The 16,234-nt window shown below is 38.4% G+C and overlaps 1 protein-coding gene, 1 long non-coding RNA gene and 1 pseudogene across 2 annotated transcripts; 1 reads left to right on the top strand and 2 right to left on the bottom strand.

Annotated features, from left to right (window-relative positions):
• Positions 1 to 5,286: 5,286 nt before the first annotated feature.
• LOC118625289 lies at positions 5,287 to 5,754 on the bottom strand (annotated as a pseudogene).
• A 7,116-nt stretch (positions 5,755 to 12,870) lies between these two features.
• Positions 12,871 to 13,798, top strand: LOC118625310. Its single transcript, XR_004958657.1, has 3 exons — positions 12,871 to 12,896; positions 13,504 to 13,600; positions 13,728 to 13,798. It is a non-coding gene; the product is annotated as an uncharacterized LOC118625310 (long non-coding RNA).
• A 442-nt stretch (positions 13,799 to 14,240) lies between these two features.
• On the bottom strand, positions 14,241 to 15,527 carry AKAP5 (A-kinase anchoring protein 5). The gene has a single exon (XM_036254129.1). It carries the CDS (start codon positions 15,525 to 15,527, stop codon positions 14,241 to 14,243), a length of 1,287 nt encoding a protein of 428 aa, XP_036110022.1.
• Positions 15,528 to 16,234: the final 707 nt, after the last annotated feature.

The raw sequence follows: 16,234 nt of genomic DNA, 5'->3' as shown, positions 1-16,234 counted from the left end.
CCAAAAGGTGGCACCAATGCACCTCTTAAGAATCTGTTTTACCTTATATTCAGATTTGGCATCACTGTTTAATTCATTATTTTTTAAAATACTTAGCTATTCCTGGCTCTTGCTTTACTTTGTAGAGCCATGACTAATGAGGGTTTCCCTAGAATTCCATAATATATCAGGTGCCATATATCTTGACACCCATCTTTGATCAAGGTACAGCACATAACTTTGTAAAAATATCACATTTGGCCTGGCTGGTGTTGCTCAGTGGATTGAGCATTGTCCCATGGACTGAGAGGTCCCAGTTTGATTCCTGGTTAGGGCACATGCCTAGGTTGTGGGCTTGATCCCTAGTAGGGGGTGTGCATATTTCACATCATTGTTTCTATCCCTCCCTCCCTCTCTCTAAAGATAAAATCATTAAAAATATATATATATTTCTGATAAAAATGCTCAGCAATGTGAGAACAGAGGGATCATATCTCGACATAATAAAGTCCATATATGAAAGACATAGCCAACATTATACTCAATGGGCAGAAACAAAGCGTTTCCCATAAGAACAGGAACAAGACAGGGATGCCTACTTTCGCCACTCTTATTTAACATAGTACTGGAAGTCTTAGCCACAGCAATAAGACATGAAGAAAAAATAAAAGGGATCCAAAATGGAAAGGAGGAAGTGAAACTGTCATTATTTGCAGATGACATGATATATGTAGAAAACCCTAGAGACTCCAAAAATCTACTACACTTAATAAATGAATTTGGCAAAGTAGCATGATACAAAATTAATGTCAAGAAATCAACAGCATTCTTATACACCAATGATGAACTTAGAAAGAGAAACTGAAAAAACAATCCCATTTACCATCGTGGCAAAAAAATTAAGATACCTAGAAATAAACTTAACCAAAGAAGTAAAGGACCTATTTGCAGAAAATTATAGGACATTGAAAAAAGAAATAGAGGAAGACATAAAAAAGTGGAAGCACATACCTTTTTCATGGATTGAATTAACATTATTTAAATGTCCATATTACCCAAACAATCTATAGATTCAATGCAATCCCCATCACAATACCAACGACATATTTCACAGGACTAGAACAAATACTTCAAAGTTCATATGGAACCAAAAAAGACCCCAAATAGCCACAGCAATCTTGAAAAAGAAGGACAAAGTAGGTGGGGTCACAATACCAGATATCAGGTTATACTACAAAGCTACTGTAATCAAAACAGCCTGGTACTGGCACAAGAACAGGCATATAGACCAGTAGAACAAAACAGAGACCCCAGAAATTGACCCAAGACATTATGCTCAATATTTGACAAAGGAGGCAAGAGCATACAATGGAGTAAAGACAGCCTCTTTAATAAGTGGTATTGGGAAAATTGGACAGCTACATGCAAAAAATGAAACTAGACCATCAACTCACATCATACACAAAAGTAAACTCAAAATGGATAAAAGACTTAAATGTGACCCACAAATCTATAAAAATCCTAGAAGAAAATGTAGGCAACAAAATTTCGGACATTACACGCAGCAGAATTTTCACTAATACATCACCTAAGGCAACAGAAACAGGAAAAAATGAACACATGGGGACTACATCAAACTAAAAAGCTTCTGCACAGCAAAAGAAACAACCATCAAAATGGAAAGGCAACCCACTGTATGGGAGAACATCATTGCCAATGATACATCAGATAAGGGGTTAATTTCCAAAATATTTAGAGTACTCGTACAACTCAACAAAAGGAAGACAAATAACCAAATTAAAGATGGGCAGAGGAACTGAATAGACACCTCTCCAAACAGGACATACAAATAGCCAAGAGACATATGAAGAAATGCTTAACATCACTAATCATCAGAGAGATGCAAATTAAAACAACTATGAGGTATCACCTCACACCTCTCAGAATGGCCACCATCAACAAATCATCAAACAAGTGTTGGCGAGGGTGTGGAAAAAAGGGGACTCTAGTACACTGTTGGTGGGAATGCAGACTGGTGCAGCCACTTTGGAGAATACTATGGTGTTACCTCAAAAAATTAAAAATTGAACTTCCATTTGACCCAGTGATTCCACTCCTAGGAATATACCGTAAGAAGCCTGAAACACCAATCAGAAAGAATGTGTGTACCCTCATGTTCATAGCAGCACTGTTTACAATAGCTAAGATCTGGAAACAGCCCAAATGTCCATCAGTAGATGAATGGTACATATAAAAAAGCTGTGGTACATATATACAACGGAGTACTATGCAGCTGTAAGAAAAAAAGCTCTCTTATCCTTGGCAACAACATGGAGGGACCTGGAAAGTATTATTCTAAGTGAAACAAACCAAGCAGAAAGACAAATACCACGTGATCTCACTTATTTGTGGAATATAATGAACATAACAGTCTAAGGAATAGGGTAGACCCAGAGACGTGGAAGTAGGGTACAGACTGACAACCCTCAGAAGAGAGGGTGGTAGGGGGAGGGAAGAGATAAACCACAGCATGTACACATAACAAATGGACATGGACAACAAAGCTGGGGATGGGGTGGGGGGGATGGGGAGGAGGGTGTCAATGGGGTAAAAAAGGAGAAACATCTGTAACAAAAATAAAATTTTTAAAAGTTTTAAATATATATATATATATATATCACATTTATTGTGATTGTTATGTCAAGCATTTCTGAAGATTCTTGTAAGACTTTGGAATTTAATCCCAATCACATCAAACTCAGTTTTTAGTGTTCTTCCTGATCAAGAGAGGAATCCAGTGACATTTGAGTAAATACTCTTTGTTTCTTGCCTCTTCTTTCTTTCTTTTCTTTTTTAAAATAGCATGGAGGTCTTTTATTTTTGTACACTTATAATGCCATAAATTCATAGGGAACGGGTTCCAGCAGCTAAGGCTCCTTTCCATGGGCTCTCACAAAGTATGCTTCTCTGGGTGGAGCAGGTTGGTGCTTCAGTTGAACCCAGGTACTTTTCTCTTTGGCTTCTGTTTCTGATTGTTTTTGTTTTGTTTTTTTCACATGTTTCAGGAAGCTATCTTGGCTCTTAGAGTGCTTAATATACCCTATGCATACATTAATCCTCTTGGCAAGAATCCTGTCCTTGTTCACAGCACCACCCACTGCAGGCTGGGTGACATCGTAGACTCCAGTTTTGCCATGGTAACATTTGTAGGGCATTTGTGCCCATTTCCTTGATGTGTACAATATCACCTTTCTTGTAGATTTACATATATGTGGCAAGAGGAGCCATGTTTTCTAAAAGGCCTAGAGAACATATAGTGGATGCCTCTCATTCCTTTTGTTAGTCATTTTTACTGGAAGGTGGTGGATGTGGCTGAAAGGTCATCTCTCATTTCTTTTGTTCATATTCACAACCTGTGAGTTGGCCTATATATTATTTCCTAGAATTTACTCTTTTTCAACTATGGTTCGACAACCGACTTTCTAAACTGGTGGTCATTATTCCTGTCTTCCCTCACTTCCTTTCAACCAGTTCCAATCCGAGTAAGCTGAGATGCTCTTTAATAGAGTTTGTTGGCCTTCAGCACTCCTGGCCTTCCCATTCTGAGTGATTTGCCCTCTTTCTTCCACATCATTTCTGCTTGCAATTTTATTTTTAATATTGTCCTAGGACTTTATACCCAACCACCAAATGCTTCTCTTAAATTTTGTTACAGCTGATTAGCCAACTTGGAGAATGAACCCACTTTCTCTGCCAATGTTTATACAATGTTGAGACTTTTAAAAATTGAAACAACCTGGTGATATTGTATCGAAATAATGGAAATAAAATATGTAACCTTAAGCTAAAAAATGATGGCGTCCTTTCATGTCAAATCTCAAGGAGTGGCAGTGCTCTAGAGGGGGTTCTCTGTACAACTGAACTGGTCCCTGCTCTCCTGGGACCTATGGGAGAGGCTTATTCAGGAAGGAATCCTGAGGAGGCCCTCACCAGCTCTAGTCGTCACCCCCTTGTCTGGTCTGTGTTATCACTGAATTTCAGGAAGGTCCATGTTAGCTTTGTGTGGACCAAACAGGCGTTTGAGAAATGAGATCTTGAGAATCCAGCCCTGGCCGGTTTGGCTCAGCGGTTAGAGCGTCGGCCTGCGGTCCAGAGATAGAGAATCCAGCTCTGCCATATTTTTCTGTAGTGGAAGCAATATGGTGCTTAGTCCAAACCATATGTAGGTAAATATTTTTAAAAACTTGGGTAACTGGCCCTGGCCGGTTTGGCTCAGCGGTTAGAGCATCCCAGGTTCAGTTCCCGCTAAGGGAACCTCGGATGCAGTTTGTCCCCGGCCCTGGTTGGGTCATGGGGGTGGTGGCCACTTGATGTGTCCCTTTCACGTCGATGTTTCCCTCTCTCTCCCTAAACGAAAAAAAAAAAAATGGAAAAATGTCCTCGGGTGAGGATACAAAAACAAAACAAAAAACTTCGGTAACTGGCATTTTGTAGTAAGTGCCTTTGTAGGGAGGAAAATCTAAAGAGCCTATGGTAGTTCTTCAGAAAAAGGATGTGGCATTTGCAAAGGTAAGGGAAAGGGTTTTGAAATGCAGACCAAAGATTCCAGTAGAGTGAGTCTCAAAAGTCTTTTTCTGGACCAGTTCTCATTTCCCAACATTGCCCTTTCACATGTTCAGAGTCCAGTGCTGTGAGCTCAGTGGTTCCTGTCCTGTCTTTTTATCACAATATTTTAAAGTGTAGGAGGAAAGGCATATAAATGGAGAGACTTTTTTTTTTTTTTTTTTTAGACTTTTATTTTAAACATCTCCTGTTTTGCTGTTAACACCATAGTTTGCAAATTTCTCAGAGCCACCAAGTATGGCCAAGTTGATTATGCATCATGAACACTAGGGGGCACCACTACCAAACGAATGATTTTCCTGGAGTTGGGTGGTGCAGAATTGCACAGCTGTGCTTGGCAGCTCTGCCTTTACTTATCCTGGTTTAAATAGCCCTTGTTTTGAATTTCTACAGCAAGGAACAGTTTTTGCTAATGCATCCAGGAAATTATATTCATTAAAACATACAGGTGTGTAAAGAACAATGAAAAATATTAATGCTTCTAGGTGACACAACTGTATGTATTTGTCACAAAATTTAGAACTCTGCACTAAAAAGTGTGGATTTTATATGTATGTAAATTATATCTTAATGGAGAGTGTGTATGTGAGAGAGGGTGAGGCATGAAAAAAAATTATATCTTTTTTTTTTTTTTTTTTTTCAGTGTAAAATTTTTATATTTAGAATTAGCAAGATGGACTCAGTTTAAATGATCCCAATTTTGTTGGCAACATCCAAAGCATCTTAGTTAGGAGCCAGTAAAACCCACTTTCTTCTCTTCGTCAGGCCTGATCAGGCTGATTACCTTGGCCACATCAATGTCATAGAGCTTCTTCACAGCCTGTTTGATCTGGTGTTTGTTGGCTTTGACATCCACAATGAACACAAGTGTATTGTTGTCTTCTATCTTCTTCATAGCTGACTCAGTAGTCAGGGGGAATTTGATGATGGCATAGTGGTCAAGCTTGTTTCTCCTGGGTGCGCTCTTCCGAGGATATTTAGGCTGCCTTCGGAGCCTCAGTGTCTTCGGCCGACGAAAGGTGGGTGACGTGCGGATCTTCTTTTTTTGTGGCTGTGGACGCCTTTCAGCACTGCTTTCTTTGCCTTCAAAGCCTTTGCTTTGGCTTCGGCTTTAGGAGGGGCAGGGGCTTCCTTCTTCGCCTTCGGCGCCATCTTCTTAAAAAGGGTTTCAAAAAATTATATCTTAATGGGAAAAAAAAGTTAAGGCCACCCAGATAAATGTGAAAAAGCCTTAGAGCTTAATAAGCCATAATGATTAAATTCATTCACTATTCAACCTCTTACAGGTCAGAGAAAGCACATTAGTCAGACATTAAGAGTATAGTGGGTCCGGCCGGTGTGTTTCAATGGTTGAGTATCGACCCATGCATGCATCAAGAGGTCGCTGGTTCGATTCCTGGCCAGGACACATGCCCAGGTTGTGGGCCTGATCCCCAGTGGGGGACATGCAGGAGGAGGCAATTGATTCTCTCACCAATGTTTCTATCTTTCCCTCTCACTTCCTCTCTCTAAAAATCAATAAAGGAAAAAAAAAAAGAGTATAGTGGGCCCTGGCTGATATGGCTCAGTGGTAGAGTGTCACCCATGGATCAAAGAGTACTGGGTTTGATTCCAGCCAAGGGTACGTACCTTGGTTGCAGTTCATCCCCAGCCCTGGTCAGGTCGTGCGGGAGGCAACCAGTCAATGTGACTCTATCACATCGATATTTCTCTCTCTCTCTTTCTCTCTCCCTCCCACTCTATCTGATAATAAGTAGAAAAATATCCTCAGGTGAGGAATAAAAAACAAAAACAGAGTATAGCTGAAATCCATAAAACTAAAAATAATTCTAAGCAAATTCACTTTGAAATAAAATTATTATAATTATTTTTATTAATCCTCACCCAAAGATATTTTCCATTGATTTTTTTTGTTCATTTATTTGTTTTTGTTTTTGTTTTGTTAATCCTCACCTGAGGATATTTTTCCGTTAATTTTTAGGTAGAGTAGAAGAGAGGGAGGAAGAGAGAATGAGAAGCATTGATGTAAAAGAGACACATCGATTGGCTACCTTCCCCACAGCCCTGATCAGGGTTGGGGATCAAACCTTCAATCCAGGCATGTACTTCTGATTGGGAATTGAACCTGTGACCCTTTGGTCTGTGGGCCGACGCTCTAACCACTGAGAAAACTGGCTGTGGCTCCATTGATTTTTAGATAAAGTGGAAGGGAGGGGGACAGACAGTGTGAGAGAGACACTGGATTGGCTACCTCCCGCATGACTCCAACTGGGGCTAGGAATCGAACCTGCAACCCAGGTATGTGCCCTTGACCGGGAGTTGAACCTGTGACCCTCCGGTCCAAGGTCTGAGCCTCTAACCCCTGTGCCAGGGCTCAACAAAATTATTGATAAAGCTGTTTGTGGTACATCTCACTTAAATTGAGTAGTGACCAATTGTATGGCATTCTGTATGGCATATCACAGCCTTACACAGAGTACAGGACAAATCTAACCATTCTGGTCAGGAGGATGGAAATAATCTGGTTTTGGGTGACCTGTGTAAAGACCCATTACATTCTAAGTTTTTATGCTGCAAATAGCTATCCACACGAAATATCCTCATTGTACTTTACATATGAGGATATTTGATTTGAGCATGCATGCCTATAGCTGCATTAGTTGTGATTGTGATTGGTCACAGATGTGGTCCAGAGACCCACTTGTAGCCCTACTGACCAGATCTCTTGTGACCTAAAGGTATAGATATCAAGGTAGGGATTTGAGATTTGGGGATAAAAGGTTTGAGTACAAGTGTATAAATGACTGCATCTGCTTTTGTGTTGCCCTGTGCCCCCCCATCTCCCAGGAGTACAGGAGTGAAAGGCTTGGGGTTTATGGCCACAAGTATAACTGTGAAAAGTATATGACAGGTTTAATTCCTGCTCCATAATTGCACTGTCGTAAATATCAAGATGAGACCGGAAGTCTTATTTGAGTCTAACCAGCAAATGAATCATGGAGAGATGTGTCTTGTCTTGCAAATGTGCAGAAATTGCTGGACATTGATACAATTGCTGTTATGATAGATTGGAATTTACAGAGACAATATTCAGTTTGGGAGTTTTCCAGGCTTTGGGCCACTGCGCCATCCTCCTCTCACCTAGGTTTTCCTTACTTTTGCATGGTGCCTATGCTTAGCTTTGCTCAGGATTTTCTGTAGATGCGTAGTGTGCTCATGTACAAACTCATATAATCATTCTCCTAAACTCAGGAACTTAATCCTGTAGATCTCAAGCTTTTGAGGGCAAGGGGTGGCGTAGATACTCACAAAGGGGCGGGAGGTTTCAGACTTGAGCATTAAAGGTAGATCTAAAAAGAAAATTAGAATTGCCTGTGAGGACAAGTTTTGTGAAAGGTAGTGTATCTTTTATATTAGATGTGATTTAAAAATTCTACAAAATGTGAAATATTAAACACCCTATGTACAGTGTTTATACATTAATAAAACATTTTGCTTTGGGACAAAGTTTATTTTTAGGACTTTTAAGACACTATCAACTTTAAATTGGTCCAGAGATTGGAAAGTACACTATTTCACAGAGTCCAATTATTATTGGGCTGTGCTTAAGAAAAAACAGGGTTGTCAATATTGAGGGTAATAAAATCAGTTTCTTAATAAACTTTTGAAACACTCAGAACTTTTGAAATACTCAGGTTTAGCAGGAATCTGAGTAATTTAAACATTTTCACATCAAGATTGCTTGGTTATTTGGAAAACCATAAAAATTATTAGTAATTTTTAGTTTAATATAAAGTAGAAACAAGTATAGGAAGAGATGATGAAAACAAGTGCACTTCGGTCAAATTCATAGAAGGCATCAAAGTCAGAATTGCCCTTTACATGGAATTAGGTCAGTGAAATTGAGTCCAACATCTAGGTGTTTGTGTTTCTCTTTGCTGGAGGTGGGCTTAGGCCTGTCATTGTACAGTCTGGCTCAGTCGGCAGAGTAGAACTCTTTTGTAGTTTTAACTCAGTAATTTCATCAGTGTGATCTTTAAGTTTTAGGAAATGAAAGTAATATACCATGTTTCTCTTGAAAAGATTTGAATAAAATAAACAGAAGCCAATATAACATTTATTATGTATTAATAGTACATGTATTAATTCAGGTTGAAAACTTTTTTGTAGAGTATTATTTCTTGATATTAGTATCTGATCCACAGTAATATAGTACTAATTTTAATGAGAAATAAAAAATGGAACTTTTACTTTTGTAACAGCTCATCCACTTAACCTTTTACAGACAAAGAACAATAAATATATAACATTGTGCAGGCATTTTTCTGCACCTGTTCAGAAACCAGAACGAATATACTGTTTATTTACAAACTGAATGCCTTCAAACTGCCCCTGTATTTATATGACCATCTCCCTCCCACACCAGATAAAATTGTTTTTCTTTATTCTTCCCTCCATGGCACTCGTGATGCTACACTACCTGTGGCTGTCTGCCTTCACCCCGGTCTGGGGGCTATTTGTACCGCTCCCTAGGTTGAGCTCTTGGAGGGCAGGGAGCCTGCCCCTTTACCACAGTGTTGGACATATTTTATACACAACACGTTGAAGCATATTGAATTTAACCAGGACATCTAAATTTTATGTAGTTTCCTTCTGTTAAATTTTTATAACTAAATAAGGGTCATTACAAAAATTATTTTTAAATGTACCATAAAATGTATTATACATTGAAATTTTGAATTCTGTAAAGTAAGAAACTTCATGTCACACAATAAAACATCATAGGAATTTGATCTAAAGAATTCTAACCTTAAATGATGGGCAGGAAAGTCAACCCTGCTGTATTAAATGTCAGATGAAATTAGAAAGACTTTACATAGTTAAATAAAGTTGACATTAAAAGGATCTTTTCAATAATGGGATTCTAAAGTTTAACAACTATTTTTAAAATTCTGCTAGTAATCCTGGAAAAAAATTCTTAACTGTAAAAAATAAGGCAACTTGAAGTTAGAAATTTATGAAGTTAACTCAGAATTGCATGCCCTGTTATGATCCATATCTTTAAATGCCCTTAGCAGGAAGGCTATTCACACATACTGGTGAAAAGAACACAATCTCTCAGAAATAAATCAGAGAGTTTCTAAGACTCCATTAAATAGCAGACCAATTAAGATCACCACAGACATCATACTGTCAGATTACCTTGGAAGGAAATGATGTGGACGGCTTTCCTGAAGAACTCCGTTTGTGCCACATGCTTACTATTCTTCAAAGTGGAGGTGGCAGGGAACATAATTTCTGTTCGAAATTTCTTTTGTTTTCTGCCACCTTTACCTAAATATTACCAGGTACTATTTTTATATCCTATAAAGTACTCTGAGAAAATGTTAAGTAAATAATGCTACATAAAATAGAGGAGTAGCCTGGCTGATGACGCTCAGTGGATGGAGCAGTGTCCCATGGACAGAGAGGTCCCAGTTGAATTCCTGGTCAGGGCACATGCCTGGGTTGCCGGCTCGATCCCCAGTAGGGGGAGAATAGAAGGCAGCTGGTGGATGTTTCTCTCTCATATTGATATTTCTCTCTCTAAAAAATCAATAAAAACTTTTTTAAAAAACAGGAGAATTTTTATATTCACTGGGTTGTAAAGCAAACTGAATACTACTTGATTCTTAAAAGAGGGAAGAGAATATGCTGAAAATTTTAAGTATCTGATAAACCAACTAGTCTTATAAACTTCTGAGTTTAAAGATAAACTGAATCCCCACTAATGTTCATTAAAGGCAGTATTTATACCACAGCAAATTTAAATGAAAATTAATGTGTTGTTATTAAATTGACTTTTAAATGATCATTTTAATATTGTTAAAGGATTGTGAGTTGAATAAGAACCTATTTATATTCATTTACTATCTTACATATAAAATCAAATTGCTTAGCCTGGCCGGCGTGGTTCAGTGGATTGAGGATCATTCTGTGCACCAAGAGGTTGCCAGTTCAATTCCCGGTCAGGACATGTGCCCCAGTTGCGGGCTTGATGTCCAATAGGGGACCTGCAGGAGAGAGCCAATTGATGTTTCTCTCTCATTAACGCTTCTATCTCTCTTTCCCTCTCCCTTCTTCTCTAAAATCAATAAAGATATACTTTTAAAAATTTAAATAAAATTGCTTAAAATATCATTATAATCGTTTTTTAAATCCTCAGTGCGGGTTTTTTTCCATTTATCTTCGGATAGAATAAAAGGGGGAGAGAGAGAAAGGAACATAAATGTGAGAGAGACACATTGATTGCCTCCTGCATGACCCCAACCAAGGCCAGGGACTGAAATGCAACCGAGGTATGTGCCCTTGACCAGAAATTGAACCCCTGACTCTTTGGTCCCTGGCCTACACTCTAACCACTTAGCCAAACTGACCAGGGCCCATTATAATAAAGTTTTAAGAGGGGTTTCAAGTCATCTTATCCCTAATTTTTTTAATAATTTTTTTTTTCTTTATTGACCTTAGAGAGAGAAGAAGGGAGATGGAGAAAGAGATAGAAACATCGATGACAGAGAACATTGACTGGCTGCCTCCTGCATGCTCCCTGCTGGGGATCGGGCCCACAACCTGGGCATGTGTTCTTACCAGGAATCGAACTGGCGACTTCTTGGTGCAGGAGTCGATGCTCAACCACTGAGCCACACCAGCCAGGCCCTAATTATTTCTATAACAAAACAATTTAGATCACTTTAGAATTGACTGTAGTAGGATTTAGCCACAGAGAAGATATAATCAGATTGAAACCAATTAATGTCTGGATTGGATTCCTTTTTCTTTACTTTTTTTGTTAATCCTCACCCAAGGATATTTTTCCACTGATTTTTAGATAGAATGGGGTGGGGGGGCATCGATGTGAGAGAGACACATCAATTGGTTGCCTCCTGATCGACCCTGACCAGGGCCAGGGATTAAACCTGCAACCCAGATAGGAGCCCTTGACCAGAAATTGAACCCCCCTTGACCAGAAATTGAACCCAAGACCCTTTGATCTGAGGGCATGCTCTAACTGCTGAGCCAAACCAGCTAGGGCTAGATTCCTTTATCAAACTGGAATCCTACTTACTCAATTTACCAGATATTTTCCATAGAAAAGAGTGAGGTGAAACCACTTAAGAATAAATGCAAGTGAAGTACACTCATCATAAAAACAATCCATTATAATATATTCTAATAAAAAATATATATCAAATCACAGTGGGGGAGGGAGTAGAAACACAGGACCTAGATAAAAGAAAAAGTTAAAATGTTTCTTTTTTTAAGAGAGAGAGAGAGAAACATCACCCACACCACCCACCAGGGATCAAGGCGCCTGCAACCCTGGCATGTGCTCTAACAGAATAGAACCGGTGACCTCTTGGTGCATGGGACGATGCTTAACCACTGAGCCACACTGGCCAGGGCAAAATGTTACTTTCTTAACAAAAATATTCATTACACATATTTACCTCATATCTGTTTTTAAAACTCCCAAATATGCTTAAACCTTTCAAAATATTTTCAATAACTGATAAATGCTGTACTTTTTCCTCACTTATGAAAGATTAAAAACTTACAATGTAAGTATATCGGCTTGAGCCATCCTTGCAGTAAATGAAGATGAGATTCTTCAAAACACTGTAAAATGTACCAATTTTAATCAGGGTTTTAAATTTGTTTACTTTTAAATATATGATATTTGCTGGTAGCTGTCCAAGTCCATTAGCACCACATATAGTGAATTAAAAAGAGTATTTTTAGGGAAGTTGACTCAGCTGTCTTTTTTATTAACATTTAAAAGTTATACAAATAAAAAATTGTTTTTTGGGGGATCATTTGTTTTGAAAGATCTACTTTTCATCTTGCTAAATTGAAGGGTTTGGGTGGGTTCCCCTCTCCCAAGTTTATAAGCATGAAGGTAGGAAAATCTGGGGGAATACTTTTACGCTTCAGCAAAGAATCTTGCTGATAACGTTCATTATTTAGTTCAGTTCCAAAGTTAGATTAGGTTCTTCTGCCAGAGGTCTCAATATGTACTTACAGAAACAAAAGATTCTACAGGACAGTTTAGCACATACTTTCTATATGCAATCAATAAATAACTCAAGAAGTTACCAGATCATTTAAAAGCATCTAATGTACATTATTTTTTCTAGGAATGTACAAATGCTCTTTAACTCTAATAAAAGCTCTTCATTACTTATCTACTTTCAGAGTAACACTGTCACTCAATCTAGATAGTGGGGGACTATACAATATGAAGCCTAACCTATGAGGTAAGGAAACGTATTATAGTATTATGGCCACAAAAAGAGATTGAAATAGAATCACTTTTTCAAAAAGTATGGCAATCATTGATAAGATCAATGACTTAAATAACTGAATAAAATGTAAATAAGCCCTTCTCATTGTTCTAAGTTCTTTTTTTTTTTTTTTTTGGTAAGGGATTAGCTGTATTGGAGAAAAAAAATGATGAAAAATTTAATTTTAAATGTCCATGTGAAATGTTTCTTACTGGGCTTTCAACATAGAGGCACAATAAAAGAATACTGACATTTAACATATAGAGTTCTTTAGCAATAACTTTTTACTTCCTATTCAACCTTGTACTTGGCTCATTTTTGGTTGAAAATGAATAATAGGTTTTAGTAAGTTATTATGATTTCCTAGGACTTTTATTGCCAGACTGGCTTTGAATCCACTCTCCCCACTCGGAGGAGAGTTGATAAACATGGTCTCTAGAGAAGTAATCCTGCAACATGAATCCATGTTAGCTGTGATGACTTGTTCCTTAGGAAGTCTGCCTTCTGGATGGAAAATAATATTCCACTCATTTTGTTTTTGTTGTTGCTGTTGTTTTTCTTGTTTTTACCTTTTCATCAGATGATCCTGTGCAGAAATGGATTTATATAAGTCTCTTTGGGGCAGAAGGAAGATGGAGAGGGAAAATGCATTCCCTGTTCCCACAGCCTTGCACTTGGTAATTGGCTTGTTGAAGTAATTTATGAATGGCTTTTGTAAGGGACTTGAGCAAGACTAGAAACCACTCATGTTTAATTCAACTTGCACATTCTGCTGAAATTGGGAAAATGCATTTTTTTTTTTAGGTAAGACTACTACCTAGGAGTGTAGCATCTATAACACATCCACACACCAAAAAAGCTCACCTTATTCGCCGTTTTAACATAAATGTGCACTGTAACAAAAAGTTTTTGAAAACTGAATGCAATGTTAACCTGTACACACAGTTGAACTATCAAAAGGAAACCAGGCTTTGTGACATCAGAGGACATGGAAGAGATTGTGGCATATTGTAAGTGCTCAATAAATACATCTTCCTTTCCCCAGGCACCCCAATCTCCACATGCCATTTTAGCAACTCCCTGTATGTCACTTTGCATTGCGATCTGTACTGACTTCCTCCATCCAGAAGTGATTGCATTTTCGTGGTAGGCAGGGTTTTATAAACTTGATTAATTCCTTAGCACTTCTGGGCTGAGATTGTACCTTTAAATTCCACAGATGAAAATCTCTCATTTGTTACTAAATAAGAAATGCCACAAATATGCAAAATAATTCATCGTTAAACCTTTTTTCTCCTCCATGATCTGAAAATTGAGTCACTGGAGAAGATTGTTTATTTTATTATCACCAGAGGCCATTTCGTTAACCAGCTGTTCTATAGACAACTGGATAGCATTCTTGACAAGAGAAGAAGCTGTTTCTATTAAGAGTGTTTCATATTGTTCTGAAGTTCTACCCTCAAAACCACACTCAGCAAAAACCCCTACTTCCTCATTTTCAATTGAAATTAAGAATTGCTTAGGGACATTTTTAGATTTCTTAACATCAAATTCACTAATTTCAGTGTCTGTAATAATAATAGCAATTGGCTCCATTCTTTTGTTTTCTTCTGATTTGGGTTTCTCTGCACTGATCTCAATTTCTTTAAAATCTGATTCCTGGCTCAATTCAGTATCTTTTGGCTTAATCTCTTCAGCTACAATTTCTCCACTTTCATAGTCTTTCCAGTTTGGTCCACTTTCTGGGATATTGTTTCTAGCTTCCTCCATAATTTGTTGATCTGGGATTGCAGGTGAGGGGGGAGCATCAGAAACCACTGGTAGCTGATGTTCTATTTCTGAAGTTTCAACTGGACTTGTTTGCTGGGGCTGTATATTTGTTTTTTCCTCTGTTGTTTCAATGTCTTTTTCAAGGATTTGAGTTCCTGTTTGAAGAGCATAATGCCCAGTGTCTAACCCAAGTTCTACTGAAATCACTTTCTCTCCAGGAGAAGTTCTGCTGTTGTTCACATTTGATTCACAGACTTCATCACCCCTTTGTTGTGAGACATCTCCAGTTACATCCTGGGCCAACTTGGTCTTTGTTGCCTGGTCATCTGATTGGGTTGGAGTTTTTGTATCCAACCTTTCAGCCTTTCCCTGAACATTGACGCTGCAGTCTGCATCTTCTATAATTTCAGAATGACGACTTCTTTTCTCCCCTTTTGAGAATTTTATGCAGGGAATCCTGAGTCTGGATTTTGCCTTTTTCTTAGAAAGATTAGCATCCTCAGTATTGATTTCAGGTTGCACTTTAGCCTCAAAGGACTTTTGCTTCTTTGAAGAATCTGACCTTTTCCTGTGTGTTACAAGACGTTTTATTGAGGCCCAGGCCCCTCCTGGGGGCTGTGGCTGATCAGAAGCCCCTGCTCCTGAAGGACACTTCCTTGCCACATCAACAGCATCTGTGCCAGCTTTGGGCTTCATTGCTTTGAATGATTTCTTTCTTCTCTTGAAGCAAAGCATTGATGCCTTTTCCTCCTGCTTCTCATCCTGCGGACTAACTTCTGCTGATCTCTTCTCATCCTTGCTTTCTACTTGAATTTCAGAAACTGGGGCCTCCATTTTTACATTACACTCTTCTTTCTCTAGAAAATGATGTTCTCTCTTTCTTTGCAGCTGTTTATGACAAAAAGCTGGGCAAAAATATCATACTAAGCAAAATTTCTTCCAGATGTATTTACTCCCTTCATCTTATTCCATACAGTTGTTTGAGGTGGTTTCTCCAGTATGCAAATGCCTAGTTTCTCTATTACTTGTAATGTCTCTAATTTCTTCATGAAAGCTCTTTACTTGATAGACTTTTATTTAAAGATCAACCTGATGAGAGAAGAGAGAGTGTTATTTTATTTCACCATCAGCCTGCTGTTTTCTATAGAGACAGTTTCAGCTGAACGTATATGGTTCTACCAGGCATGTTTCCCATATAATAACTTAACTTACTGAAAATGGAGAATAAAAACTGGGGTTAGCCCGACTGGTGTGGCTTACTTGGTTGAGCATCATCCCATGTACCAGCAGGTCACCAGTTCTATTCCCAGTCAGGACACATGCCCGGGTTTTGGGTTTGAGTCTAAGTAGGAAGCGTGCAGGAGGCAGCTGATCGATGTTTCTCTCTCTTTCCCTTCCTCTCTAAAAAGCAATAAAAACATATTTTAAATTCTTTTAAAAATAAAATTTGGGGACTTCCCGTCAAGATGGTGGTGTAGGTAAACACGGTATCGCATCCTCCCACAACCACATCAAAGTTACAACTAAACTACAGAACAACC

Source organism: Molossus molossus, unplaced genomic scaffold (assembly GCF_014108415.1).
Source record: "Molossus molossus isolate mMolMol1 unplaced genomic scaffold, mMolMol1.p scaffold_m16_p_1, whole genome shotgun sequence".
NCBI lineage: Eukaryota > Metazoa > Chordata > Mammalia > Chiroptera > Molossidae > Molossus > Molossus molossus.
The sequence above is the reverse complement of the archived record's forward strand: the minus strand, read 5'-3'. Positions and strand labels throughout refer to the sequence as shown.